At 47.9% G+C, this 25,616-nt stretch overlaps 6 protein-coding genes across 6 annotated transcripts; 1 reads left to right on the top strand and 5 right to left on the bottom strand.

Moving 5' to 3' along the window:
- Positions 1 to 994: 994 nt before the first annotated feature.
- Positions 995 to 4,722, top strand: N7533_001765 (uncharacterized protein; the record flags this gene model as incomplete). The annotated part of the gene is made up of 13 exons (XM_057098415.1): positions 995 to 1,228; positions 1,296 to 1,713; positions 1,775 to 1,827; positions 1,884 to 2,344; positions 2,421 to 2,476; positions 2,525 to 2,739; positions 2,786 to 2,940; positions 3,004 to 3,373; positions 3,425 to 3,497; positions 3,551 to 3,609; positions 3,669 to 3,678; positions 3,805 to 4,011; positions 4,391 to 4,722. 13 exons carry the CDS (start codon positions 995 to 997, stop codon positions 4,720 to 4,722), a joined length of 2,643 nt encoding a protein of 880 aa, XP_056963551.1.
- Positions 4,723 to 5,304: 582 nt separating this feature from the next.
- N7533_001764 (Zn(II)2Cys6 transcription factor) lies at positions 5,305 to 7,973 on the bottom strand (the record flags this gene model as incomplete). Its single annotated transcript, XM_057098414.1, has 7 exons — positions 5,305 to 6,358; positions 6,414 to 6,584; positions 6,634 to 7,256; positions 7,323 to 7,405; positions 7,461 to 7,705; positions 7,757 to 7,888; positions 7,945 to 7,973. The coding sequence occupies 7 exons, from the start codon at positions 7,971 to 7,973 to the stop codon at positions 5,305 to 5,307; spliced, it is 2,337 nt and encodes a 778-aa protein (XP_056963550.1).
- An 853-nt stretch (positions 7,974 to 8,826) lies between these two features.
- Positions 8,827 to 10,608, bottom strand: N7533_001763 (putative MFS maltose transporter; the record flags this gene model as incomplete). The annotated part of the gene is made up of 4 exons (XM_057098413.1): positions 8,827 to 9,407; positions 9,463 to 9,800; positions 9,856 to 10,334; positions 10,390 to 10,608. The coding sequence occupies 4 exons, from the start codon at positions 10,606 to 10,608 to the stop codon at positions 8,827 to 8,829; spliced, it is 1,617 nt and encodes a 538-aa protein (XP_056963549.1).
- A 2,435-nt stretch (positions 10,609 to 13,043) lies between these two features.
- On the bottom strand, positions 13,044 to 14,252 carry N7533_001762 (uncharacterized protein; the record flags this gene model as incomplete). Its single annotated transcript, XM_057098412.1, has 4 exons — positions 13,044 to 13,388; positions 13,444 to 13,650; positions 13,713 to 13,992; positions 14,044 to 14,252. Coding segments are annotated over 4 exons (1,041 nt in total), but the record flags the coding sequence as incomplete, so codon positions are not given.
- A 4,826-nt stretch (positions 14,253 to 19,078) lies between these two features.
- aspB (septin AspB) lies at positions 19,079 to 20,612 on the bottom strand (the record flags this gene model as incomplete). Its single annotated transcript, XM_057098411.1, has 3 exons — positions 19,079 to 19,714; positions 19,791 to 20,257; positions 20,324 to 20,612. 3 exons carry the CDS (start codon positions 20,610 to 20,612, stop codon positions 19,079 to 19,081), a joined length of 1,392 nt encoding a protein of 463 aa, XP_056963547.1.
- Positions 20,613 to 21,607: 995 nt separating this feature from the next.
- N7533_001760 (FACT complex subunit POB3) lies at positions 21,608 to 23,499 on the bottom strand (the record flags this gene model as incomplete). Its single annotated transcript, XM_057098410.1, has 3 exons — positions 21,608 to 21,947; positions 22,012 to 23,144; positions 23,218 to 23,499. 3 exons carry the CDS (start codon positions 23,497 to 23,499, stop codon positions 21,608 to 21,610), a joined length of 1,755 nt encoding a protein of 584 aa, XP_056963546.1.
- Positions 23,500 to 25,616: the final 2,117 nt, after the last annotated feature.

Raw genomic sequence — 25,616 nt, 5'->3', positions numbered from 1 at the left:
ACAGGTCCCAAAGATCTCACATTAATGATCTCATTAATCATGGGCTTAGGTAAGATTTAATGATTTTGATCATAGTCAAAAGGCATTTCAAAAGATGCAGAAACAGTAGTTTTAGAGGCCCTGGTAAATGTGGATATGAGACAGAGGCTGTTATTGGCTATTCACAGTCATGTTCCCCCGGAGCTCCCGTCCTCGCCAAACAGCTAAGACCCACTATGGAACCAGTCGCGTAAACACCCGCCTGCACGCATCAGGGGCCAAATGAGCATAGCTCGCACCTGATGGGTGCTTCGCGACTAACCTTGGAATCCGAGAAGGCTCGGCCTAATATACGAAGTCGCTAGTTAACCCTTCAGGGCGTAAGTCCCCAAAACTCAGCCCCGGAGGTAAAAGTGCGCTCTACTCCGTGCAAATTCCCTTTTTGTATTAACGCAGACCGAGTGCGAGCTTAACTCGCCTTCCTAATAAAAGTAGGCATTCAGTCACGGGACGGACTCTTAGCCTCGGACTACGGACGTGATTCCAAATCAATCCCTGCAAAAGAGAATATCTAAGTGGATGCTCTCCATTTTACAGCTGTACGTAGGTCCACGTGAAGGCCCCTAGTATTTCCGGCGATGTGTTAGGGAGGTGATTTTGGCCCCAAAATTTTAGTACAGCGCCGATTAAGGTATCAATCCATGCTAGGACATAAAATATGAAACACCAGAGCCCGAACTACTGCAGGCTAGCACAGCCAACATGCATGGCAGGTCGCAACTCACTGTTTTTATTTTCATAGTAATCGACCTGATTAAATCCCCTGGTTTCGCCCATTTTTCTAAAGTACTATTGATCAAGTCAGGCTGTCTATTATTATCACTCTTTTCTAAACGCTGCGCTTATTACCTTCTGTGCACTTTCAGATCACGGTTCGACTGATCCTGAGCAACAACTTGAAGCCCTCAAACAGACCATATCAAAGACTAACAAAACCGAGCGAGGGCCACTAATCATGGGATTATTCTGGCAAAATGAAAGGAGGCAACGCTTCGAACTTGAATCCGATAAATCCTATCTGTCTCTCGGAGACATCAAGCCTCTTCCCCCGATAGGTTCTGAAGGTGATTTTGATTTTAACAATTTCCAAGCTGAAGCTTCACACGCTCAGCCGAAGCCTTTTACACCGAACGAATCCACACCAACGTTTACGTTCTCTGGGAGTATGCAAAGCGTCCCTAAAACCAATGTACCTGATGTTCCCTTCCCGAATTCCTGTTCGCAGAATTCTCACTACATTTATTTTACTTATCTAGGCCCCACAGAATGCCCAAGAGAGCGCGCAACCGACCGCAGGGGAACCAAAGTCCTGGTCATTCAATGCAAAGACCAAAATTCCACAAATTCCATCCCACCAGAAATTCTATTCGACTAGAGATGCTTTGAAATTCCAGGAGCCCGGCCTGATCTCTGCATTCTCTGACATCCCAGCAGAAGAATATCCACAGTCAAAGTTTTTCTCCTCGACATTTCAGGCCGGCCTGTTTCTTGGATTGCAGCTAGCTAAAGATTCTGCGGCCTTGATGGAACAACTTCTCGTGCATCAGGAATCATACGAGTGTGCCATGGATTCTAATCAGGTCAATTCTCAACTTACGCAAATGAAACGCGCTGGTGAATTGAACAACTTTTTCAACACCGAAACGATTGCATTCCTGGGGAGCACCCTAGCGGGTAAGGGACTTCTTGCAAGGATTTTCCCTATTTTAATCTTCCTGTAGCTTACATTTTCTAGGAAAAAGCAGTTTAATCAACTCACTGCTCGACTTCCCGAGACTTGCCATAGCCGTGAGATGCCCTGTGCAGTACACATTAAAGTTATCCGTTAATAAACGAATTTATAGGACGACTTTGGCTCAGCTGTTACTTCAATTGTCACTGAATATAGACAAATGAAGCCCGATCAAAGCCATCGGATCCGAGTTGAAGTCGAGTATTTCTCTGGAGTGGCCATGGAAGATCATGTCAATGAGCTGTTGTGGAGTTTCCGCCGTGCGTTTCTTCCAGATGTTGCAAAGGATTCATTGAATGCCACCGAGTGGAAAGAAATTAAAGAAGCGTGGTCTGCTCTAGAGTCTGTATTTGGAAGCGAGCAAGAATTTAACCGAAAGTTCTTGTCGGATAAATCAGAGGGGGCTTTTGAGAAAATCTCAGCTCAACTGATCGAGTGGACGAAGACAATCCCATGGCCTACTGGTGCATCTGATGGGAAGTGGGTGACATACGCAGAAACTGCGGAGGAGTTGTGCACAAAAATAAGCCTGTTCATGCAGGATAGGATCTGGCCCTTGACAAAAATCATGCGGTAAGATCTTGAAAATAAAGTGCCCGGGAAATATGGCACAAGCCTGCAATATACAGTTGACTGATATCTGCTTTAGGGTATACATTGACGCACCAATTCTGAGAGCAGGTCTTGTCATCGCAGATTTACCTGGTGAGAATCCGTCTAGCTGGCTTGATTTTTCATAGCTAATGGCCCTAGGACTTCTTGATACAAGTCTCGCGAGGGTTAAAGCGGCACAGGAGTATCTTTCCAGATGTGATCGTATCTTCCACGTCACTGATATACGTCGAGCATTGACCAACGAGCTTCTTGAGTCCTCCTTATACTCTAGGCCTTCCCATGATGCATTAACAAGTGAGGGGGAGTCCAAAAATAGATGGTCACGTACTGCGGTCATTTGTACCATGTCCGATGTTCGTTGAATGGCCTTCAAGTTTGACTTTAACTAACATTAAGAAGGTGATTGATGAAGCAGGAGCCGAGAGAAACTTGCGAACTCCTGGAAAGGGTTCTGGAAAAATGAGCTTGCTGGAGGCAATTGAAGGCATAGAAGATGAGATTAGGAAAGTGGACACAAAGAAAGATCCAGTTCACATGACAGAACTCCAGTGGAAGTAAATCACACATTTCCTACTCCGATAGCCCAGGAATTCCCTAGCCATGCTGACTTTTTATAGGAAGAAAACGCTCCTCATTAAAGCTCGAAACGGACGCGTAGAAGATGGACTCAAACTAATGTACAAGGGCAGCCCGGAGGAGGAAGATCTGAACGTTTTCTGTGTTTCGAACCTATTTTATGGCGAGTACCGATCTCAAGAGTCAGTTATGACGACTCATGACAAAGGAGTTATCAGTGGTATCCCTGCTCTGCGAAAGTTCTGCTACTCTACGCTTGCGGATGCGAGGCTGCAGGAAGCCAAAAACTTCCTTCTTACTACGTTGCCAGGCGCGCTTGTTTCGATTGGGTTGCGCAGTCAGTCATTGGAAGCTGCGCCTTCTTGCTCGATTAAAATGATTCTTGAGAAGGTCGAATCCGCAAAAGAAGGTGTATGTTTAATCAGCTATCGAGTTTTGAGTTGATTCTGATTCATCCTCCAGATTTTATATGATCTCGAAGGATATAATGGTGATTTCCAGCAGTTATTCGACACATCAGTGATCGCATATGCCGGTACAGATTGTCTCAAGAAAATACCTCGTCGACTTAGCTAATCAAATCTGAAGAGACCCATCGGAAAGACTGGCAAAAGGCGGCAAGTCAGACAGGACTGCAATGGCTGGACGTGAGTAATCATTCTTCTTACCGGTACCACACACCTCGCTGATTATTTGACACTGGCAGTTACCATGGGGTAAGAATAACCCTCAATTTATCTCAACTACGATATAATTCCTCATCTCCCTGCTTTTGCCCCATCAGAATCACTGAACCTCCATCAATCGAACTAATCGGACTAATAATCGGACTACTTTTCCAGTTGAATATCAAGCCTTTTGCCGCAAAAATGGTAAACACTTGAATTTATTCAATGAGCCTGTGGATTGGAACAGTGAACTGATTAAGGAAATGCGACCTGAGCTGAGCGAAAGGTGGAACATGCTGGAAAGAAGCCTCTATGCAACATCTCTGGAAATTCGTGTACAGATTAAAGAACGCTTGCGGGGGCTGAAGCTTGTCTTTATGGGTGAGTATCTTCCAAGGGTAATAGAAAGAATGGACTTATCTGATATTATACACCTTTAAGCCAACGGTTTCCCGTCACTCATGGTTGAGAGCTTTGAACACCGCACACAAGATGCCATTCAGCTCATTGAAACCTCGTGGAGAATATTTGCGGGTGAAATGAGGTATATACATCACCCACTGCTCGCTAAATCGTGTCTCTCTCGTCTAATTCTCAGCAGGGGCCTACGTGCTAAGACTCTGGAGTCTAATGAATCCTCTTTTATAGTAGAGGAGATGCTCCCTGCGTATCGCGCCGCAGCTTCGATCGAAGGCAAGTACTACCTGGGAATTAAACCGGGCTTCAAATCACACGAATATGAAATGATAACACAATATAGGCCACGGCAAAGCCAAAGCTCTACGTGAAAAGATTCAAGGCCGAATCGACAATGGAAGACTTTTTCCGAACATCATTTCAGCTGTCTCAAGGGGAATGGAAGCTGCATCTCGAAAGGCTTTTCACGAAATGGCAACAAATATTACTGACGAAATCATTGCTTCTATCGTTAGAGATGTCCGTTCAGTCTATTCGACCATCAGCCTTGCGAAGAAACCGGTCGATGAACACAGCGGACAAATGCCGGCGGAAACTCTGTCTTTGGAAATGCTTCAATACAAGTGCCGCTACTTGAATCAGCGATATAAATGGATCATCAAACAGATTGAATAGATTTGAGATGAGATGAAGATCTCGTCGAGTTGAATGGAAATACCGTTACCGTTACTGTACAGTGTTGATAGGATTACCAATCGATTTGTTATAATTGATCTCAGGTCAATTTTGCGCTCATAATCATGCGCAGCCGGGCTCTATAATAATAAAGGTCAACTGTATTGAAAGACGGAGCACTTCAAATAAAAGGATCCATGATGAGAAATGGTGGCTGTTCAAAGGGAGTTCACAGAAAAAATAGCATTGTGGAAGCCGAGTGCTCCTTTGGGTACGGACTGGGCGTTCATTGCTACACCAATCAGTCAGTGAAAAAACCGAGCCGCCCAGTATGGCAGCCGATAGCGGCCAAGGGGGAGAGGGGGTTTGGGATTTCATAATTCCGTCACCTTTGGTCGCTATCGGCTGCCATACTGGGCGGATACAGAAGAGTGATTAAAGGCTAATGCGCAATCCAACGCGGCTCACGATCAAGGTTGCAGGTGGAAAAGCGGCTATTCTCGACCTCGATTCCACATGTCCTCATCTTCTAGCTGTAATTGTACATTATTATCAAAAAGAAAGAGGCCTCCAGAGAGAATGCTATTCTCTTCTCGTATCCATGCCTATGTCCTGGGTTGATCTGTATTCCGGATTCGTCAGAAATTGTTCAAGCACTTGCGACTCAGTCCAGGTAGGCCATGCCGCCGGAAACGTTGTACTAGCAGCGCCAAAATCTGGAGATTCAAAAATGGGATCAAGGGCGCCGAGCAGATCCATGTCTTGATCGGACGGCGAAATGAATGCCTGGCTGAAATCCGCATCCACTATTTGATCATACGCGTGGGTATAAAAATCTCGAGATTGGCCGGGTTGTAGTATAGCGCCCGCTGTATGACTTGCGACAGGTCCTGCCGCAGGATTTGGCGCTTCGAACGCGACAACTTGCCTAACTTTAGTTCCCCAATGCTTGAAAGCCTCGTAGTCCGAGACGGGTCGCCCGGTTGAGACGATATCACCTTGGTGGGATAGCTGGACCCCGGCATGAAGACGCGCAAGTGCCCGTTCAAGCGTTTCGATCAAAGACACCTCAGACTGAGCCGACTCACCAGCCGCGGACATCTCTCGAATCATGTCGAGCCCTTTGTATAGCGGTGTTCGATACTGTTCTGAGAAACTCTGGATTGAGTAGGCAATCAAAACAAGAAGTGAGGCTCGGCACGAGCTATATTCGATATACGACGCTCGTGCCAAGCCTAACCCACAATCTTGAAGTTCCTGTAGAAGATCCAAAGCCTCCATGGCTGCCTTGATACAGTCATCCACCAACTCTTTGCGACTCGAGAAATTCTTCAAACCAGGAGAGTCCGAGGATAGGGTTCTTTCGGCGACACTGGACTCCGGGTTTGCTGGTGAATTATTCATTGATTGCGACAAGTCTTTCTTCAGCAGGAATGGACGCCCGATGAACATGCGAACTAAGCAATATTCCAGCTGAAGATGCATGACGGAACGAATTTGCACAAGAGGCTGTCGACTGCTGGACACAAGCTCTTGGGAAAGAGAGCTCCACCACTTCTCCAGCGCTGTTTTCGAGTTCAAGAGGCTCGATATTATTTCGGGGATCTGGTGTTTGCGGCAGTTGCGAAGATTTCTCCTGCAGGCATAGGTATGTTAGTATTGGTTATAATGGCAAAGATATCAACACGTACACATCACCAAATAGGTCCTCTAGAAAATGAATTAATTGGATCGAGGCCCCGGCGCGTGCGACACTTGTGCGAGTATCGCCCAATCCCAATTCAGGTCGATATACAGGGGGCGCCGCGTCAATCTCAGTTCTGAGCACTGAAAGAGGTCTTCCGTGGAAGATCGAAATTTTTCTAGCCTCTATTAGCAAATATTGACATATGTTATTAGCACCAAACTCACCTCTCAAGGAGGTATGCTGTCCACCATACTCGATTACGGGTCTCAATCATGGTCGTAGTAAAGGCATTATTCTTGCATCCCCTATGCATCCCATTCTGCATTGCAAGGCGAATAGCAAGGTTGACGTAGATATACCCCAGCCCCGAGGTATCAACAGGAAGTGCATAGTAGCCGAAGAGAAGACAAGCTTGTACACTTTCGAGAGAAGATTGTTCAATGATCTCTGGGAGTAACCGGATTGCTTGTTGGTAGAATATGGCACCAATATCTTCTTCGGCGAATTTCTGGCCCTCGGTTGCGGTCGATTTAGTAGCCGACGACTCTAGATGTGCATATTGGGATCCGATCGCGAATACAGTAAGTAATATGCTGATGACTACCTCGCCGCCTTTCTTGGTCGTGAAACTGCTGCGGTCCTCGTACAGAAGACTCATCCTCTCGAGAAGCCAGGTCTCCTCAACTAAAAAGTAGTGGGTCTCGACATATTTGAAAAAGTTTCTTGCTAGAAATTCCGCAATTGGACGGGGTGGACAGCACGATATTGCCGCTGTGAGATGATCACGTCCTGGTCGTAATTGATGAGCTCGTGGGAAGTCCCAGCCTCTGCTGTGATCACTTGTGTTCTATTTCGTTGAATGAGATGGGTTGTTCCCATGTTTTGGCAGAGGTTCATAGAGGGTTTATCATACCCGGCTCTCCCATCCACCCATTTGCTCAAAATGTTGTTTCAACCGCATGGAAAAGTTCCAATATGAAAATTCCCCGGAGAAATCTGCAAATATCAGCGATGAGATATATACAAATGGAATGAATTCGCGCAGACTGACGTGTTGTGTTATCTTCTTTCGGATCCATTGTGCACGCCTCATCGTCCATCACCAATCCCTCCTCCACTTCTTGGGCGTCCGACCCGACAAGGCTTGCATTATCGGCATCGGCATCAAGCGAGTCCGCCAGCTCGGCAAGACTTTTTGAATCAAGCCGAATGCCTTTAATCGTACGTTTCAATATTCGTTCCATATACTTTGAGCGGTCGATCAGCTCTCGAAAGTCAGCCTTGGCCAGTTGTTCCCTGGGTATCATATTAGCGGTCATCGGTTTCCCAATTATGATGTATACTCACGCTGGAACGTAGGCCCTGAAGTCGACTGTCTTCGGAACTTGTCTTCTCTCACAGACGCGCTGGAAGCGGAGACACCTTCTACACGGGGTTCCACCCTCACACTTCTCCTTCATGCGCCGACAGTCATCACATCTGTATGGAACATGTTACGTATTGGTCATAATGCCGAGGCACTTCTTGGTACTCACGCTCGGGTTGTGCGCTTCCTATTTTCCATCGCTTCAGCTTCATCTGTGAGGGGGTGTCAAGTGGCTGGAAGTGATTGAACTATCCACGGGAAGATACGATGGTTCCCCACAGCACCACCAAAGTGTGGGGTTTTGATCTCGTGACTCTTGCGATGATAAGAAAACCAGCGAATGAGATCGCAGAGCTATCCCTCAAACTGATTAAGATCCGATATCCGAAAGAGGGAAGCCATCATGTTAGGCTTTTTCTTTATACAGAGTGATGCCGTGCAGGCTTCATCTTTCCTCAAATTGTGGAGTTGCATAGTGGGGACGCGTGCATATGCTCAATATTTGCTTTTTTTTCTATGACCTTGCGGGTTAAGATCTGCCCCACTTTGCACGATCCTGTGAGATGGTTTTGGTTTTGGGGTCAAGTCACAAGTTTCAGTAGTGGTCTATATGGTATGAGAGATTGTCTATCAAATATGGTGCTTCACAGCTGCAATCGACCCAGTGTTTCTGCCACGGCGGCAGCGTCTAGAATTACTAGTATTCTCCATACACGGTGAAAATTATTTAGTATGGGACTAGTTTCCTAAGGTAACTCGGTTTTTACTTGATTAGATTGCACTTACAGCCCAAGTGAAGCGAGAGCAGCCTGAGAATGCTTGTATACATAAAAACCAGAGTAAGCTTGCTCACTCTGTCAGAATCACGTGGTATTAGCCTCTTAAATCAATTATACAAAAAAAAAAGCCTGGTACGGTGGCAGCCATTACCGACAGAAGTAGAGGATGCAGTACATTCCACCTTGACCCTCGCGTTTCAACTCATCTTGAAAGAAATTAAATTTGAGTATCTAGCAAGGCCAACCAGGCTTCTCCGAGCAGCAACTTCCATCTACTCATCATCGTGGATATCGACGATAGTCTGCTTCCACTTGCGAGCAGGAACATGACGGTTGAACAGAATGTCAATCTCACGGAAGGATCTGTGCTTCATTTCCGGAACGAAGAGCCAAGACATGACAGAGCAGAACAAGGCGGTACCAGCCCAGATGTAACCACTCTTGCCGCCCAGGTTCCACTTATCGGCGTTGAGCATGTAGCTGGCAAGGAAGATGCAAGGAATATTGACCAAGTAGTAGGCACCTCGTCCAATACCGGTTGTCAGGGGGCGGAGACGAACGGAGGATGTCTCGCCGATGATGACCCAGGAGGCAGGGGCGGGTCCCAGGCAGAACAGGACGGAGACGATCAAGCCAAGCGCTGCCTGCGCATTGCTAATCGCCTTGCTAGAGCCAACTGAAGCCGCAATACCCAGTGCGACCAAGAATGCGCAGTTGATGAATTGACCATAGACATAGATGGTGCGGCGGCCGAGGTAGGTGGTGAGGACCCAAGAGAGCATGACCATGACCCACTGGAGGGCGGAGGTGATAAGACCAAGTGCAAATGCGGTGTTGTCAGCCATGCCGGCCTCTGAACTGGTGTTAGTCTGCTGGTTATGAAGTTTGCCGGAAATGGCTGGACTCACGTTTGAAAAAGTAAACAGCTTGGTTGGCAATCAGATTACCCGTCAGATTCTGAGATGCGTACACACCGCAAACGATCAATGTGCGATAACGATCGGTACCCTTCCACAACTCAATGAGATTGGGCTTCTTCTCAGTCTTCTCGAGTTCGATCGTGCGACGCATCATGGCGACTGCGTCAGCGGGGTTATCAGTTGCACTCTTGCGTCCAAGGCGGCTAACAGCCTTCTCAGCCTCAGCCAGACGACCCTGTCGTACGAGCCACCAGGGCGATTCAGGCGCAATGTAGAGAAGGATAGCGAGGGGAGTAGGGAACATCCACTGGAGTGCAATGGGAACTCTGGGATAACTGTTAGTGCAGTGCTCCTCGATGGCATTCATGGGAGTGGACGAACCTGTAGGCGGACGAGTCATTCTTGGATTGATAGTGGTAAGTGATACCACCGACGATGATGGCTCCAATCGCCCAGAACATCTGCAACATCTGTGTCGCTGGAGCTCTCAGTCTCATGGGCACAATCTCGGCACAGTAAGCGGGTGCATTGGCGATGAAAATACCCCAAGGGATGCCTTCCAGGATCTGAGATGCGAAGAACATGCCCTGGCTGTTACCGAAAAAGAAGATGAAGATGAAGCCGTTCAATGCCATGAGACCGCCAATGGTCGCCCATCGATATCCAATCCGACTGGTAATGGGACCTGCGATGAATACACCAATGAAGGCACCGATTGGCCCACTGCATTGGAATGCTGACTGCCATGACGCTTCGATAATGTACTTTCCTGTCGAGTTGCTGTATACACCAAAATCATCGGCGAACTTCTGTGTGGCGATGAACTGTCCCATTAAGAAAACACAGTATGACTCCATGATCTATCGCAACGTTAGAGAAATGATCAATTCCCTAGTATCATGGACAAAAGCTTACAATAGTGCATGACATGACAAATGCCCACCAACTGGCAGCGGGATAGGCTTTGACAGCTTCAATCACAGTCATGCTATGTTCGAGCTGCTCGGCCTCGATAGCGCCCGCTCTGTCGTAGTCGACCTTCTCGCTGGTCTCGTAAACAGGACCGCCCGTGGAGGCGGGCTGCGCCTCGACCTCCTCCAACGCTGAGCTGTGCTTCTCCGTGTCGCTAGTCATGTTGGCGATTTCTGGGAGACACGAGTGAATGAAAGAGAGGCAGGCACGACTGGGGGTTTCAGATCTTTATACCTGGGACCACACGCTCGTGATTGTGATCCCGATCTTAGCTGCATTGAGCGAAGCTTACTCCGGCCCTTGACCTTCTCGACCCAACATCTCCGGCACTACGGTAGTAGTGTCACTCGATTATGGTGCTATGATAGGTACTAGTCGGGAGGAAATGTACCGGTTGATTTGCGGGGTCAGCTGAAGTGGCAATTTGAGTGGTAGGGTGTCTTGTGGCGTTCCAATCGCCGGAGAATTCCCGCATTGGGCCATAGGGGAGAGTCCAGGATCCAGGATTCTCCCTCCTTCAGTTAGTGCAAGTCATGCTTGTGCCCCCTACCAGGTTATTTCCCTTTGTTTTGCCCTCTGAAATCTGACTCTCCTGGTTCCCTTTCAATGTGGTTTACTGCTGCTGAGCCTATCATAAGGAGCAACTCAATTTAACCGAGGAACTGGAAGAGGATAAGCGCCAATTATTAGTCTGTGCTTGACTCCGGGTATCAAGTCTGTACCACGGGTACAAGTTCAGTAAACGTGGACCATTCAGAATGTCTTCAAACGCTGGCCTCCTCGGATGCTTGCTCATGATGCTTGATTTCTCTATTCCGTACATCTGGAAAATATCATGTTCAGTGGGGGAGCAGTCGGACGGGATGATCCAAGATAAATATGATCGATCTTTTAAAAAACCTGACGAATCCCAGAGCCGAACACGGCTCCGTGTCATTTCCCTGGTTATGGGCTCGGTCAGCTTTACCCCGGACGGATACTACCCCGCGCCATGACCCCAGACGGACCGTGAATCTCCTCCAATGGAGAAAAGGAGATTTGCCGGAATTGGTTAGTGCAAATATGAAATCCTATGAAAAGGGGCAGTTCAGTGTACGAACTCCGTACTCCATTTCGCCTGGCCCTATTAACCTGCCATCACGGAGTACTGTGGATCAGCTCATCTACTTCTAATCCCCAAGATCCATCAATCTTCCAAAGTTTTAGCGGTCTAGCTTTCTATCATATGCCTCACGTTATATCCGATCCATTTCTCACTAATAACCGATCAAAGTCCAGGTGGAGCGGACGACTGATTGCCTCTTCTTTTGCCACTCGGCTTTGCCGACCCGGTTGTATACCGAATTAGTAGTCCTTGAGTCGGCTTACGTTCAAGTTGGCGGGTGATATGACCTTTGCTAGGGAAATCCCAGTGGGACTGGCTGACATGGTAGCCACGCGATCGCGCTGTTCAAAATTAAGCTCCTCCATTCTCGAACGCATGTGGCCTGTTTTGACTTCTGTATCATGAATCTCCACTGCGCTCCACCAGATCAACAGATCTCGAACACTGCTTAAAAAAAGGGGGTGACACCCTAACAGTTGGCCCACCCCCTTCCCGAGGTCCTAGATAGGATTAGCGTGGCCTTTTTGTGTCACGAAGAGGGAGGATTGACCGCCTTTTTCCAAACGCTTCTCGAAAGGACTCAGTTGGCGCTAGTACTAGTATGCCAGTCGCGTAGAAATCACTAGCAGTAGTAGAGATATAAACAAATACTACATGCTACTATTTATAATTACTACTGTTCTTAATTCCAAGTTCCAAGTTTGTTAGGATTAAGTAACCTTGGAGTGTGTATCGGGTAGTATAGACCTCGGGATAGAAAAGCTTTACCCCGATCTAGTACTCAGGCCTCCAGCCTCATCAGGCGACCCACATGATCGGCTCCATACTCCAGAGTTCTAGAACACATCGCTCGCTATGACTTTTCAGGGCGGCAAATCACTCTTTTCTTCGACCATTGGTGGAATGCACATCTACAGCGGCCTTCTTTTTTCGTTCATGAAGCCTAGATTGAAGGGGCTGTCTACATTTCCCTTAGGTACGAGGCTTAGATTCAATGGGTTAAGCTTCCAGCGACTTTCCACGACGCCAAACGTAGATTTATAGTAACGGGGACTCGTTTTCCCGCGTCTCGATTGGCAGGAAACACCAAGCATTCGTTCCGAGCCTCATGTCTTGCGAAGATCATGGCTCAGTGCTGCGGGGAAGTGGGGGTCATGGAATCGAGGTTTGTAACTGAATTTGGGGACAGGTGATCTAAAGCCCCCTTTTATTGGCAGAGGCATTAAACACATGCAGCCGTATGACAATCTCGATGACTAGCCAGATTATTGTAAGCACTAGTTGAACACTAAATGAGCGCCAGTATGGCCGAGGCGCAGCTTACGGCAAGATTGACTGGGGGAAGCTCGATAAACTAGCTGGTGAATTTCGCTTCAGGTTCTGGATAGGCCAATGTAAAACTCGAAAGACATCTTAATGTCGCGATAATACGCATGGAAATACTTGCTGAGCGTGGTGTAAGGCTTGGAATTTGACGCTACCCCAGCTTGGATCAAACGCCTTCAAACCATTTACGCTCCAGTGCTTGACGAGCCGTGCTCCGTTTGGCCGGATCAAAACATGTCATATCACATATAAGACTTCTAAAATCTTCATCAATACCATTCCAGAACTTGAATGGTTCACGCGAGATCTCCTGGTTGAATCCGTCCCGAATTACTTCGAAAACACGAACCCATGAATTGTCACCAAGGTGCTTCAAAAATTCATTGAGCCCGTCTTCATCTGCAAAGTAAGAGATCTGGCGTTCAAATACCACAGCAAGGGGATCGACACCCTCCTCTGGCTCGTCTTCTCTAACAGCGAAACTTATGCGTTTGTGAATGGCGCAGATGCACTTCCAAGATAGTTAATGACTGTACTTAGAAAGAATTTCTGGATATAGAACTTACAACCAGAGCAAATGAGAAAATATCCGAAGGTTTGTTGATTGGCCCTCTTGCGTGGGCTTCGGGGCTCCTCCACATCCATTTACCTGCCTGTTTGCCGATCATATCGCACCCTGGGGGAATATAAGCGGCATCTTTTCCGGTCTCCAAGCTGAACTTTGTTGAAAATAGTTTCTTTATGGCAATCCTGTCAGTTGACAAAAATATTGTCTGCCTTTATATCTATAAATAGTAAGTTCTGTTATTCCCAGAAAACAGCAGGGAAAAAAAACTGTATGAACAATATCCTGGTCATGAAGCTCAGAAGGTCCAGTAAGGGCATTCTTGAGAATTCTCTTCATAGCCACAGGGGGCAATGGCGAGTCATTCTGTGCAAGAGTTAAGAAATTACCCGTGAAGTGATCAAAAACAAACATAGACTTGTTTGAGATAGTATCCATAGCAAGCCGAACATGGCTTGCATTTCCACGTAGGCGATTATTGACTTCTTGAAGATCTTCAAAGTTGATGGGATGTATATGCTCTAATATGAAATTCTTGTGATCGCCCGCACTGAAGAAGGTAAAAGCATGTTAGTATAGGGGGAAACTGGTGTCTACTCACGAGGCACGATAAACTTGACGCGGTGGAGACACTTCCTCCTGCAAAACATGTTCGATATTGTAAGTGCGACCAGACAGGCCCTTTTGCTGTGTAGAAAGCAGAAAGTTGCTTGGCACCGTGCTGGATGTGCGGTGAAAAAGACGCGTTGATCTTGGGATTGATGTAGGATGGAGAGCCCTTAAGTACGTTGGGCTCTTGCATAAGTGGCTCGCTAGAAGAGCTGGAAACTTTAGAACCAACATCACAGAGTGGATTGCAGGAAGTTCTTTGGATTCGTTTTCCGGGAAAGGATGGACGTTTCCTATTAGCTGAGGAAATTTCAAAAAACGTTCGTCCGTAAGCTGGGCGACAAATGGGGAGATTGCAACGTTGTAACTAACGATCTCGGGTTAGTATCTTAAGAGACAGACGGCGAGTTGTGTGCTGGCAAGAAATGCCAGCCTGGCAGTTGCGTGAATGGAAACAAGGACAACAAGGGGCCAAGCTGTTGCTGTGTTCGCCTCAGGCACCCCACCTAGCACTCACATCTTGCCTCTCTCTCCCTGGTAGATATCCGCATGAATACATGCACCATCTCCTGGTTTCCATCCTCGATCAAAAGCTGCCGTTATTTGGAAACTGAATAAGGAGGAGCAATAGTAAAATCCTCTCCTATTGATTAATGGTATCTACCACCCATAAATATACAGTCTATTGATTTGATCATCATGTAGAAACCCCAAAATGGGATATAATGTACATGTGCATCTACTACTAACTAGTAGCTATTACGGCTCAGTGCTAGTAATTGGTAGGCAAACTCGTCTTATTTGAAAACTGAACATGGGGGCAGGCGATAGAAATCACCTCAATTTTCGACTTTCGACTTTTCACCTTCATGCAGGAATAGAATATGAGAGCTTGGCGTACTTTAGCGAGAACTCAGATCCTCCTTTGAAGCTATTGGTTAAACTCTGGTGAGTTTCGGTCACTCCCGGCTCTTTCGAGTAAGCTTTGAGCTTGTTGACGATCGACGGGAGTTGCGCTCAACATGGGGATAATCGAATCTGACCCTTAGCCCTCAAGACTAATGGTGTCCTGTGCTCTTTCTATTGAGACTAGAGGGTACGTCTCAAACTCTTTTAGGCAAGACTGGGGTGTCCCAGTTTAGAAGTGAAGCGAGGGGGAAGTGTTGCAACAAGTTGTGACTTTTCGTTCTTGAAAAAGGCGTGATATAAGGTTTTTGAGGGGAAATTAACGCGCCCAGACGTCTCCTGAGGCGATACTCGCGATATTAGGTGGATATTGAGGTTGTACGCGGCCAGATAGCCTTGTTGATCAGAATATCACTGGTGTAAGCACAGTAGAGCTGGATTTTTTCGAGTTTTAACTTGAAGACCTGAAAGAGCTCTCTTGTCTTGAAGGTAGAGGTCCGGATGAGCTGAGTTTTCTCGAACGAGGCGATTTGTCTTTGTGTAGAGGTAATGACATTGTGCCACTTTGAGAACTGATCGAAGGAGTGGGAATTAACCTGAGAAATGAGCAGTAAATTGAGCGGAGGAGAATAAACAAAGGGATGAGTTGGGTGTTACTACCCACTTACTCAATCTCCAAGACCAGTCTTTCTAGGGGCAGGTTGCTTACTAGCGTTAGTAGTGTTAACCTTAGATGATTTTATCTCGGATGAAACGTTCCCAAGACCTGGGCTAGAAAATTGTTGCGCGGTTAGCTTTGCGAGGAAAGGATCTGAAGCACGAGAATGGTATCAAGATCGCGGAATTCGAGAGCACGGGTTTCGTGGCCCAAAAGGAGATCCTTGACTCTCAAGTCGCTTTTGTGTACGTGAGCAAGCGTCGTCAGTGAGGGTGGGGTTTAAAAAAGCTCCGAGGTCACTAACAGCACCGGGCCATGGCCTATTGAAGGTATGGGGCCGATACTGCCATATGTACGAACAAGAAGCGATCGGATGATCGTAGCTAGGACTATCTACACATGTCCCAGTGCGAATAGGCTAAACCCAAAGAGGAATGTTGGCCTTGGGATCCTGGCTGGAGAGAAAGTGACTAAGCAAAGGGGTCAGGTCGTTCTATCAATTCCCCAGAAATAACGGCTCGGCCTGGTGCGACGCACTGGCAGCTGCACTGCCTAAGTGGCAAATATTTTGAATCCAGGATATGGGAGTAGGTGATCACTCCCTCTTTCTATTGGCAAAAAGCATTGAATAAGTCTGCATTTGCAGGTCGCCACCATGCAATCTTCCAACACTGCGCCCCAAAAATAATGGCTCAGCTCTTTTGCACTGCCTTGGTATGCGTTGAGCTTTTGGAAACTGAATGTGGAAATAGGCAGTCTAAACCCCCTCCTACTGGTCAACAGCACCAAACATACATTTTATGCAGCAAAAATCGGATTTTCACGTGCCAGTTGTCATCATGTGTGGATTCTGAATTAGAATGGGTATCTACGTAGGTGCTGAGTAGTACAGAGTACATGCCCACCTGCCAGTGGGTAGGTTTATAGTATTTCCAGTGACCTACTATTAGGTACCACCTGGGCACCTACTAACTAGTAAGTAGTAGTAGTAGTAGTAGTAGTAGTAGTAGTAGTAGTAGTAGTAGTAGTAGTAGTAGTAGTAGTAGTAGTAGTAGTAGTAGTAGTATTTTTTACTAGTAGTATGGCTTCAATTTGGCTGCCAGTGGATCACTTCAAGTTTTAATCCACCTTTTAATCTTCCAATGTTTATCAAATTTACTAGTAGTAGTAAATATCAGAGAAGTTGGTTCAAGCTTCCTTCTATGGGAAGATGGTATCAAACATCTGCAGTCTTTACATAAATGCTACCATTTATAAATTTTCAAGGAATACACTACTAGTAGTAGAATGCAGATACATCCATGGATACATTTGCATCTTCTTCACCCTGAGATTACGGCTCAGCTCAACTTTGGGGGCCAAAATTTATGACTGACTTGAAAACTGAAATGGGGACTAAGCAGTCAAAATCAGCTCTCATCGGTAAATAGTACCAACACATATCCACACATAATCCTTAATGCAATGATCATGTTTGAATCCTAAAATGGAATAGCATGTACATTTGCGCTACTAGACCCTTAAATTACGGCTTAGCAGATGTAAATCTCAAATGGTGATTTGTTTTTGAAACTGAATAAGGGAGCAAGCAACAGGAACCCCCTCCTATTGGTAGATAGTATCAACCGCCCATACATATGCAGTCCATGGACGCAGTCATCATATAGAAATCCCAAAAAGGAATAGAATACAGATGTACATGTGCATCTGCCCCACCCTTAAATTACGGCTCAGCGGAACAATGTGCAGATGTGTGAGCCGTATTTGAAAACTGAATGAGGGAGCAGGCAATAGAAATGCCCTCCTATTGGGGGATGCTGTCACACACAGCCCATAGACGCAGTCATCATATACATAGAAATCCCAAAAAGGAATAGAATGTACTTCTTGCATGCTCCGCCCCCAAGATTACGGCTCAGCTACTCGCTGCACCGGAAATTTAGGTCATTTTTGAAACCTGAATAAGGCAGAAGACAGTCCAGAGCTGCACTGATTGGTAAACCGAGTGTTTCTCCCAAATCAGCCTCTCCCACTTATCTCATCGTGCAGGATCTTAGGCAACACTGGCACTTCTATTTAGGTACAGCTGATTCAGTGGATTCGGACTTCTTACTTAATAGGTGAGGATAATGACTCAATGACTTTGAAGTTTTTTCTGGGTAGTCTGGACAGTAAACAGAATTGTTGAAAGACACTCGTCTGTTACTAGTGATGTTTTAGTATGGCCTGACTGACAGGGTCACTCAGACTCGCTCGGCTCGGCTAGCCAAGATCCCGGTCATACAAACCTTGGAAGTTAAGGGATCAGGTAACTCACAGCACTGGCTCGTTGAATCTAAGAGCTTAAATAAACTCGAAGCAAATCGGCTCTAACGGGTGTGGCGGGTGTAAGTTTAAGTAGTGTAACCGTCCCCAGTCAGTACAGACGGAGTTCGACTCCACTGTTGTGGGTCGAAGCTTGATTCTAATTTTATCCACGATACTAACTGGGGTACAGAGGTCCAGTATGTAGATTTGTTGGTTACATCGTACTCATACCCCGGGAGTCCCCCTCTGCCAGGCTGCATTTATTGAAATACAGACCTTGTCGCAATGACCGCAGATATACGCACTCATGTACTAGCGGGTGGAGATTGGTCTAGTCTAAATGGAAATGCATGAGTATGAATCAGCGCCTCGCATTAATATTAGTTCTGCACTGCGATAAGGCATCGAGCAAACAAGACACTCCCGGGTCCCCAGCCAGCCACAGCCAATCCCTCCACCACTCAGCCATACCATCCGACAAAGCTACACTATACATAGAACACAACTCAGCTCAACTCAAGACAGAACGAGATAAGACTAAAGAAATGCCGAAGCGCTGCAATTGAACTAACACACAGAGAACAAACGGGCTAACCGAATGGCCCCAGAACGAGGAAAATAAAGGAGTTAAAAAAATTAACGAAAAAAGAAGGGAGAGAGAGAGCGGGTAATAGGGCACACAGAATAGCGAGCAAGAACAGGATATGGCGTAGCAAAAGTACATCACAAGAAGGGTAATAGTGAGGTAGGTGGTGGTGGTGTGGTTGTTAAAAAAGAAGAAAAGGGTTTAATAAAGTTAGAGAAGTAGGAGCTATCCCCGGTTTCTGCATTTGCATTTGCATTTGCAATGTGCAAGGAGAAAAACCCGCGCGAGGAAATCATATTATCAAAACCAGTCTCTTTTTTTTTTAGGCGATGCGTGGGCCCATCCAGCGGAAAATAAAATGAAAAAAGGAATAGGAAAAGGAGAGCAAAACAAACTGCGTTAGGCGGTAAGAGAGTGTGTTGGTGTGATGACAGGGTAAGGAAAAAAGTGGTTGGTGAAGGAGAGAGTGCGAGTTGAGATGAGATCGGTTCAAATCAGTTTCAAGGTCAAGGTCAGCAGCCGTCAACGGCTCGGGGGAGAGGAGCAGAGCATTGTTGGAAGCGGGTCGTCTTAACGAAGGGAGAAACCCTTGCGCTTGCCCTTTTCTTCGATGGGCCGGCCGCTTTCGAGGCGGGTTTTCTTCTCCTCTAGCTCTGTGCGCTGCCGGTCTAGCTGCTCCTTCATCTCGCGGTGTCGGGCGTACAATTCGTCTTCGCTCTGTTTGAGCTTGCTTTCCTTTTCGGAAACCTTCTGTTGGAAGACCATCTTCATTTCGGCCTCCATCTTGGAGAGCTTCTGCTCGTGTAGGGCACGCTCCTCCTCCTGCTTGACGGCGGGGTTGACCTCCTTGAACACGCTGGGGTCCTGGGCAACACCCATCTGGGTGAGCTTGTCGGAGCGGTAGTTCTCGTACAGGAAGTTGTTGGTGTGCTCCTTGAGCTCCTCCATGTGGGTGCGGATCAGCATCTGGCGCAGCTTGACGAAGTCACAGTGCTCCTCGTTGTCGACCTCGATGATACCCCAGGGGTAGCTACGGCCACGGACCTTGCGGCCATCGGCAGCGGCGACCTCGGAGTTGGCACCGACAACGGCGAAGGGAACCTTGGACATGATCTCCTGGTTCTCGGCAATGGTCTCCTCATCGTCGAGCTCATAGCGGGGACCCTCGAAGATCTGGATGGAGTGGTGCTGGATATCGGCAAGGATCTAAAGAAAGTGAAACATTAGAATTGACCCCGCTAGACACTTAGAGGGGGATTTGGGGAGGGGTGAAAAAACATACGCGCTCCTTGAAAGCAGCGACCTCCTCGTCGGTCAGGGTATCGGCCTTGGCGATAACGGGGATCAGGTTGACCTTGGTGTGCAGGCGGCGCATGACCTCAATGTCCAGGGGCTTGAGGGAGTGGCCGGTAGGCTGGATGAAGTAAACGCAGGCGTGGATGCGGTTGTCGACAATGTTGCTGCGGTTGACCTTGTTCTCGGCCTCGAGGTAGGTGTCGAAGCGCTGCTCGATGTTCTCGACAATTGGGCGCCAGGAGTCATCGTTGTTGACGAAGTCACCGAATCCGGGGGTGTCGATAACACTCAGGCGGAGACGGACTCCGTTCTCCTCGATGTCGGCGCTGGTGGACTGGATGGAGACGGTCTTGGGGATGATGTCGGCGTTGGGGCCAGTGCGCTCCTTGGGAGGATACAGAGAGGTGTTGAACAGAGTGTTGACAAGGGTTGACTTTCCGAGGCCGGATTCACCTGGAAAAAGGGGGGTCCTGTGAGTTTCTGTCTCGACAGCCATTTGTGGGGTCATTCAGTACGTACCGACAACCATAACATTGAAGTTGAATCCCTTGCGGACACTCTTGCGGTGCCACTGGTTAGGCAGGTTGGCGAAACCAACGTAGCCGGTCAGCTTGCGACGAACAACGTTCTTCATGTCGGAGGCGGCTTGGGCGACAGCCTTGGGGTCCCGAGAGCTAACGGTCTGGGCATTGCCGGAGATGGGGTTGCTGCGCTCGACGAACGGGGACTCCTTTCCACTGCTGGGGGTAGGAGAGTCCCGAGACGCGACGGGGGATTCAATGGCGGGAGATGAAGCTAGAGAAGGCATCAGCGGCGAGTTCTGATGGAAGTAGTCGAGTGTCCCTGAAACCTGGGGATATCGCGACTCCGGAAGGACAGCTTACACATGGCGAAAGTCGTGTTGGAATGGAGGGAGAAGAAGTGAGACTAGACGATCCCCTGCGAATCAATGATCATGTCAGTTTCTTCTTGAAATCCGAGGTGGGGGGGGCAGTGATTCTGTGTCGTATATTCTCGAGTAAAGAAAAAAAATCGAGGGGAGGGGATGAAGATGGAGAAAGGGGAGTGGTACCTGAAGACGTCGGAGAAAAGGGGGGGTATATGGAAATGGACGTTGCGGAAGAAGAGAAGCGAACGACCAAAAGCACCTCAATAGAGGAAGCCAAAAAGACAAAACGAGAGAAAGGGGATGGAGGAGAGGGAGAGAAGGGAGAGGTTGAACGGTTCCAGTCTGGGAAAGAAAGGGGGGGCGTCGGGCCAGGTGGATTACTTGACTAGTTCCTTAATCACAGGTACAGGTACAGGTACTTGTACAAATGATCTGTCGACAATTGTACCCTTCATGTATACTAGGTTATGATCGATCAAATTCTCTTATTATTCACATTTTCTCTATTATTATTATCTATTGCTTTATTTATTGTTTCTCTCACTGCGGAGTGAGGTGTGCAATCGGCATTTCGTAGAACAGTCATAGTACAGTAAATATACCTAATAAATACTGTACAAGACCAGGTTTAGTCTCGAGTAGATTCAAAACAACCTTGGTTTCCATATTGTGATCCATTGAGTATGCTGTTGCCGCTGTTGCTTCTCCTGCTGGGTGGTGATGTGCCTGGCAAGCTCCTGGGGTAATCTTGGATCAGGGGCTGGTCACGTGAACTCCACCAAGTGTGGAGAACCAATTGTTTAGAGTACTTCTACTCCCATGAGGGTGCTACTGACGAGACTAGGTTCATACACTAGATACTCCGTGAATAGCATAAATAGGTATTGGTTACGGGACTATCTGTACATCCGCCTCTATTTTCCAACCTTGCTCTTCTTCTTGGGTCGCGCCGCCTCATCTTCATCACCACCAGCCGCAGGAGCATCGCCCATCTCATCATCACTGTCTCCGCTACTCTCGTGCGCAGAATCGTACTCCTCTGCAACATCCGAGTCCGACGATGCATTGAAGTCCTCGTCCGGTGAGTCCGAATCCTCATCCGCGGATCCGCGGTCGGCTCGGACAACCTCCTCGTCACTGGACTCATCCGCGTCCAGTGTCGCCGTAATCAGGCTAGACGCGTCTTCGGTCATCTCGTTCTTGATACGAATGCCCTTGGCCTTAAAGAAGTCCTCCAGTGGTTGTTGTTCCTCACTGGAAAAATGTGTTAGTGTTTGTTTTATGCCAGCGCATAGTTCAACTCAAAGAATCAACATACCGGTTGATGTTGCTGAATTGGTGCTCGCCCAGACCTGCCTTCAAGGTCACGGTAATATCAAAGGTTCGGCTGGCGGAAATGGCACCGCCCACACGCGACATTGTCACGACGGCCACATTCTCCATCTGAATGTAGGTGGCGGGCTTCGGGACGAAGAGCAGACTCTTGTCGAGGAAGTAAAGCAGTCCCTCGTTGGCCTTGATGGAGCACTTAACTCCCTGGTGGCCGTGGTGACTAGTAAAGTCCTTGGACGGCATGATAACCTTCTTACCAGACAGTCCGCGGAAAACCTTGGTCACAACCTGGTGAATCGGTTCCTCGTAGTGCGACTGGAGCTTATCCTTGTAGTTCTTTTGCAGCAAGTCCTCCGTCATGTTCAGCTCCAGGCTGATCTCCTCATCCAGCTTCAACTGCATCACCAGGAACGGGTACCGGGTCTGACCCTGGCGCAGGGGCGGGTCCAGACCCAGCACGATCAGCGTGTGCGTATCGTCGTTCTTGGGCAGCAAGAAGAACTTCTTGATGGCGGAATATTGAATCTTATAATCGTACGTCTTTCCGCGCAGACGGAAGGAAGATTCGTACATGTCGATGTCGAACCGTCCTCTGGGCGTAAGATGGAGGACATCCAAGAAAGTGGCAAACGTATCGCCAGCCACGTCGCCAATCTCCGCCTTGTCCATCAGCGTCTCGTAGAAGAGATTGGCCGCATTCTGCTCCTCGACCTCCTCCTCGTTCTCCTCTTCGTTCTTCTCCTCGCCCTCCGCGCCCTCGGCCTTCTCCTTCTTCACAGCCGTGCCGGGGATGTAGAAGCGCATCTCGACCAGCTCGTCCGAGCACGCAGCAGCCTTCCGGCCACGGTTCTCTGTGCTGCCGGCGGGTTTCCCATTCGCGCCGTTCGCGTCCGCGGCTGAGAGCGAGAATTCCACGGCCACCTCGTTCTTGCCGGCTAGGTTGGTATTGGAGATCTCGGAGTAGGGGATTTCGAAGGCGGGGCGGTTCTGCACGTTGAAGGAGAGTTCGGCTTTGTTGAAATCGGCTTTACCCCAGTTCCAGCCTCGGAGGGCGTGTTCGCGACTTTCAACATTGATGCCGTACCAGATTTTGAAAGCTTTGCTCAGTCGTTCGAAGTCCTAGAAAATTGGAGCGATGGGTTAGTCCTGGAAAGTGATATGGCACTTGGTTCGTGTTCGTTTTCTTTCGCACCTCTTGGTCAAATCCGTCCAGTTGGATCACGCCCGATGAGCGTGATAGAATCTTCAGCTCGAATCCTTTAGCTGCGCGACTCCACTGCGCGGCGCCGACGTTGCTGCTGTCCAGCGTGAAGGTGTCGCCGCCGCCGGAGGGTTTCCATCCCAGACCACTCTCGGCAAGCTTGCATTTTCCGGGTTGCTTGGAAAGATCCAGGTAGATGTTGTCGAAGCTCTCCCTGTTTGCCGTTGTTAGCTTTGATGCATGGGGTTGAGGTGAAAGTGAAAGATGGGGCATTCGGGCGCGCACATTTTGGAGGAGCCCTAGAGCCGATGTGTCCGAATCGGCAAAAAGAGTTAGAATCGAGATATTTCAAGATTCAAAAAGAGTTGGCCGTAAGTGGGACAAGGATGGGGTGGGGAGATGATTGTGGTCGTGATAGCTCTAAGAAGTCTCGGAGGTCGCGTTGCGCGCCGCAGGGAGGCCACTTCCGCCCGTTTGGGTTTAGTGTGGTTCCAAGGTTGGCGGTGCAATCAGAGTTGTGTTGAAAGAACTTGAATATTCCTGGCTTGTCAATGAAATACTTCTATTCAAGTTTTCTACTCCAAGTTCAATTATCACTTATTATTTTCTGGCTGCTTACTAGGTACCTACTACCGAGATAGGTAGTAGACTGTACCTAGGTAATTTAATGATGCAAACTCGAAGTTAAGGTACTACTAACTACTAGGCAACATGCTGGTTATATATCACCTGGGCAGCCACCAGACACTCCATTGAAAATCAACAATTCTGGAAATTTGCCATTGCAACCTTAATAATGAGCCTTAGAACCAATGCCACTGCTTCAAATGCATTAAAACCAATTATAAAGATAGAGTGCAATTGTGTATTTACATAATCAAGTTTGACTATCTTCAGGCTCTACGTGATTAAAGATCACGCAACTACACAAAGGTACATAGATTCTACGGTTCCGTCGTGGTGTGAAACAGAACTGTGGACCTCTAGGATAGCAGCGGGACAGGTTCTTCCCAAGGTCCCAGTTACTCCGTAGAGAACTCCGTAGTTCTCAGGATATTGCGATGCTGTACCTCTCTCTCCCCAAAGCTTAATTATTGATGAAACAATCACTGCGCACTGATGGGATCTGCCGAAACGACTTTCACATTATTGCTGGTGACAGTGTTCTAGACTGTCTCAGTCTTAGTCCCAGTTGCAGTCTCGGCACTGTGCTGTATCCCTTGCTGGGCTTCCAACCACCATCACCGCCCACCCAAATTCTCCGATCGGATCCAGCAGTGGATGCTGTACTTCATAGTGAAGAGTGGACAGTATACGTCGACATTTACGGAGTAGTACTGAGAGACTGCGTGTACAGTGCGAAACAAGTCAAGCGTGGACCTGAATTCTATAATTAAGTGGCATTGGGCGCGGGGCTGGATTCGGTCTGCTGTTTCGGCCCACTTGTATCGGAGCTAACGTTTAGCATGGATGCAAAAGTGAAGACACGGCAGAGACGGAGGCAGAGGCAGCAGAGCGTGGATAAAATTGATGGTGCAAGCTGTGTCGGTTGTAGTTCTCTTCTTTGTCTGTACGGAGTAAGGAGTCGACATCATTGGGGACCAAGCACCCGGCATAAGCATAAACACCCAACTTTGGGAGCCGGGATGTTCAGGCTGGATGTAGATCCTCATTCAACGGGTATCGACTGTAATCCGACGTAATTCGGGCTGGAATCGGAAGTCTCGGGACATGGTGAAATATGGATACTCGTGAAAAGCTGTGGATAGGATGCTTCGGATGACTGGGATTCCAACCACTCGAGACTTACCACCAGCATGGTTGGTAGAAGTGGAAGAACTGGCATGGATGGGAGACTGGAGAATGGCAGTCGACATCATCCTGGGATCCACCAGGCACGGAAGAGTGGGAATTGGGAGGTTTGATTGGGTGATGACGGGGGAAGAGTGGAGGGAAAGTCTTGGGAAGGTGTGGCTCGGCGTATTTATAGGAGATGTTACCATACATTACACGGACCAAAAATACACTACCAGACACACCACGACACTGCCAGATACCACCAACCACACTGTTACCCCCTTCTCAGGCTCTTCCTTTCCAACAACCCAGTCATTCGTTGATTTCTGTTCTGCGTGAGAGGAGGCTTTGCCCTCGACATGCATCCCACATTCCTTTGCTTTCTTTAGATTGTTCCACACCCACATTCTTTATTTTCTTTTCTCTGACGCGCTGTGGCGCCTCCTGAATTCTTTACTTTTAACCCTTTTTGGCTCGCCCAGTCGCCTCACCTCTCCCACCACCATCACCACACCACAGATTATCACTACCACCACTAGACTCGACTGGTCTCGACTTCACTTTCTTACCTGTCGTCGCCTCCCCCCGACACA

The sequence above is a fragment of the Penicillium manginii genome, assembly GCF_028828005.1.
Source record: "Penicillium manginii strain IBT 31320 chromosome Unknown utg000002l:1.0-5564898.0:1.0-5567710.0, whole genome shotgun sequence".
Classification (NCBI taxonomy): Eukaryota; Fungi; Ascomycota; class Eurotiomycetes; order Eurotiales; family Aspergillaceae; genus Penicillium; species Penicillium manginii.
This window is presented reverse-complemented; position numbering and strand designations above follow the sequence as displayed.